Source organism: Mandrillus leucophaeus, unplaced genomic scaffold (assembly GCF_000951045.1).
Source record: "Mandrillus leucophaeus isolate KB7577 unplaced genomic scaffold, Mleu.le_1.0 Scaffold119, whole genome shotgun sequence".
Classification (NCBI taxonomy): domain Eukaryota; kingdom Metazoa; phylum Chordata; class Mammalia; order Primates; family Cercopithecidae; genus Mandrillus; species Mandrillus leucophaeus.
In genome coordinates, this window is record NW_012100209.1 from 3,715,388 (window position 1) to 3,718,900 (window position 3,513).

Sequence of the window (3,513 nt, forward strand, 5' to 3'; positions counted from 1 at the left end):
TTTTTTTTTTTTTTTTGGCTGAAGTCTCTATACTGTAGTAATTCCATGATTTTGTTTAATGATTTTATTAGCTGAAATATGAGACAACCACATTGAATGAAAATAAGAAGGTTATATATTAATAATAAAAACTTCAAACTAGAAGGCCGACCTGCCCTTTTCTAAATGTCAGACCTTGGAACCCAGTCCTTTAAGTGTTTTAATGCTGTCTGGGTGCAAAAAAATATTTTTGAAAGCTCTCAAAGAATTTACTTATATTGAACAGGTCTTAGAGGGAAAGACCTGTTGAATGAAAGTAACCATATCTATATGTGTTGTATTAGAGATTCTCACGCTGCTATGAAGAAATACCTGAGACTGGATAATTTATAAAGAAAAGAGGTTTAACTGAATCACAGTATCACATAACTAGGGAAGACTCAGGAAACTTCTAATCATGGTGGAAAGCACCTCTTCACAGGGTGGCAGGAAAGAGAATGAGTGCAAGCAGAGGAAATGCCAGACACTTATAAAAGCATGAGATCTCATGAGATTCACTTATTATCACGAGAACAGCATTGGGGAACTACCCCATTATCCAATTACCTTTATCTGGTCCCACCCTTGACATGTGGGGATTATGAGGATTACAATTCAAGGTGAGATTTGGGTGGGGACACAGAGCCAAACCATATGACACATACATATACAGTGAGACCAACTAACATGCTTATGGATTTTAAGTTCACTAATAATGAACTGGACTCTGGGTCACTGTCACAGATGAGAAGTTTCATTTTAAAAGCTTTAAAAAAGAGAATGTAATAAATGGGTGTTGCCTTTAGGGGATCTTGCTCTAATGTACTTGAAAACATTTACTTATTCAAATTCAAAATGATTAAATCAAATGTTTAATGAAATTATAAAAAAGATATAAATCTAACCTTAGTTCTTCTTAATGGAGAAGCAAAGAGTAAAAATAACTGGCAAAGTGTGAACTAAACACGTGGCTTATTTTACTTTGCATTCCTTGGTGAATGTATATGGGTTTCTAGAATCTCTTGTATTTTATTTCATTGTTAATATAAGCAATGATGTCCAGGCTCTTGACAATGTTAATATCAATTTTAAATTCTATTTTTTAGGTCTGGTCCAATGCCATTAAAAACAGCATAGTTGTTCCAAATTTGAGCCCTTGAAATTACAAAAAATAATCTTTTGTTTTCTGAGATAATAGCACTATTTTCCTGCAACAAGATTTAAACTGTTTTCAGCACATTACCACTTTACAAAAATCCAATAAACCGGTTGGCACAAATACTGCAAATTTAAATTACCAATTGCTTACAAGTGGTCCTTAACTCTAATTTTAGGAAGTGGAGGTTTCTGTTCCCTAATTAGTTCACGTTATTGGCCTGAGGCTGCACTTAAAAAGAATAAAATTATCCATTATGTTTTCCTAATATCTCCCATATGTCGTACCTATTAAGAATACGGACACCATCAGCTTTCAATAGGGCTGCTATTGGCATTATGATGTGTCAATTCTTCCTTAAACCAGAATGTCTCATAGAAATTGAGGATTATTTGATACATCTGGTCTGAACCCACTAAAAGCCTGGGGCTATCCCCGCACATTTGCAAATGTCCTGTAGAGAAAAATCCACTCTCAGCTGGAAATCTAAACACCTCTGAAGAGAAAGAACTATTTTATTCAATGTATCTGCTTATTATCCAGTTATGGATAATGATTTCTAGGTTATTCATGAGTTGCAGTCAAAGCTTCCTATAGTTTAATTTTTTTCCTCAAAAGTAATTCAGATGAATATTTTGCTTTTCATCCACTACAAGGCTATTATAAAGTATAAAACACAAGCTGATTATTTTTTAAATTTTCATTTGCCTAGGCAAATGAAGTAGTAACTTGAACACACACACACACATCACAAACACACACACACCACAAACACACACACACACCACACACACACATACGCCAGCTTTGTGACTCAGTCACATAACTTTCTTCAGAAAAAGGACATATTGCAAATATTGGAGGCACAGAATTTCAAACACATTATATCAAGACCTGTAATTAGTGCTTTCAGATCCCTTCTCTTCAGTAAATCCAGAATTGTTCAGTAAAAACAAACAAACAAATAAACCCCCCAAAACAAACAAACAAAATGCTGCAACTGCTGGTGCGGTGGCTCATGCCTGTAATCCCAGCACTTTGGGAGACTGAGGCAGGTGGATCACCTGAGGTCGGGAGTTCGAGATCAGCCTGAGCAACATGGAGAAACCCCATCTGTACAAAAAACACACACACAGAAATTAGCTGGGCATGGTGGTGCATGCCTGTAAATTTCAGCTACTCAGGAGGCTGAGGCAGGAGAATCGCTTGAACCTGGGAGGTGGAGGTTGTGGTAAGCTGAGATGGCACCGTTGCACTCCAGCGTGGGCAACAAGAGAGAAACTCTGTCTCAAAATAAACAAACACACAAACACACAAACAAACAAACAAACAAACTGCAACTTCCCTAGTCTTAAACACACCAGTCCTACAGATGGATACTGTGAGTAAGGAGAAACAGCATGAATGAAAATGAAAACATGAACAAGTTAGATTTGACAAAATTACACTTCAATTAGTAATGACAAGATACTATACAAAGGTTTGTTTTCCAAATGTGAAATCTCCACTGACTTCACAAAGACATTGTCACACAGCAATCACATATCATAAAAAGTACCATCACAAATGTACCCAAAACCATATCCTATAAAACTAAACTACTGCCTTTGTAAACTTTCATCTGGAAATCTTTTAACCAGCCATTTCAAGAAGCACCAACCTCATATGCATGCCCACCAATTAAAAAAAAAAGACGAAAAAAGTAGAAAACTTACTATGCATCTATGACTTGAAGAAATACCAGCAGATACTTCATCACATCAAATTCCAAGTCCAGAGCAACTAGTTTCATATTTCTTATTATGAGCTCTCAGCAGGAATCTTATTATATGCTGAAATATTCAAGCTAGAAACATTTCTCTTTAAAAGCATTTCAGTTTTTAAGACTCAGTTTCAGAATAAAATTTAATACATGTTATGTTGAAGACATACAAAATTAAGAGAGACGAGTATATTTTGGGGAGAAACTCCTATGTATGATAAAACGGATTGAGAATCTCTACATTTTAGTTTCTTTTTTAAACGAAATTGCAATAGAGACTCAATGCAAATCCAGATACAACTGTGTTGTTCTGTTTTATCTTCCTACCCCCATCTCCTGCTTATTTTTATCTTTTAGAACTTTTTCACACAAATTAAACATTGCAAAAACTTTCTATTTCAATTTTAAAAAATTACAAATTCAGAAAGATTGGGGTTGCATCTCAAATATTTAAAATCAATCTTACAATTAAAATTTTCAAATATAAACCGTAGTTTAAAACTTATTTAATTGTCACTTATCAATCCAAAATTATTATTATCTTTCACTTCATTTTTCATGAGATTGATTTTCTTTT

General features: G+C 34.5%; 1 protein-coding gene across 1 annotated transcript in view; it reads right to left on the minus strand.

Annotated features, from left to right (window-relative positions):
* The window catches only part of C6 (complement component 6), a 137,997-nt gene extending 134,815 nt beyond the window's left edge, over positions 1–3,182 (minus strand). Inside the window, exon 1 of the mRNA XM_011966369.1 lies at positions 2,890–3,182. Within this exon, the coding sequence (XP_011821759.1) occupies positions 2,890–2,896 (7 nt within the window). The 5' untranslated portion in view covers positions 2,897–3,182. The remainder of the gene's footprint in view (positions 1–2,889) is intronic.
* Between the last annotated feature and the right edge of the window lie 331 nt (positions 3,183–3,513).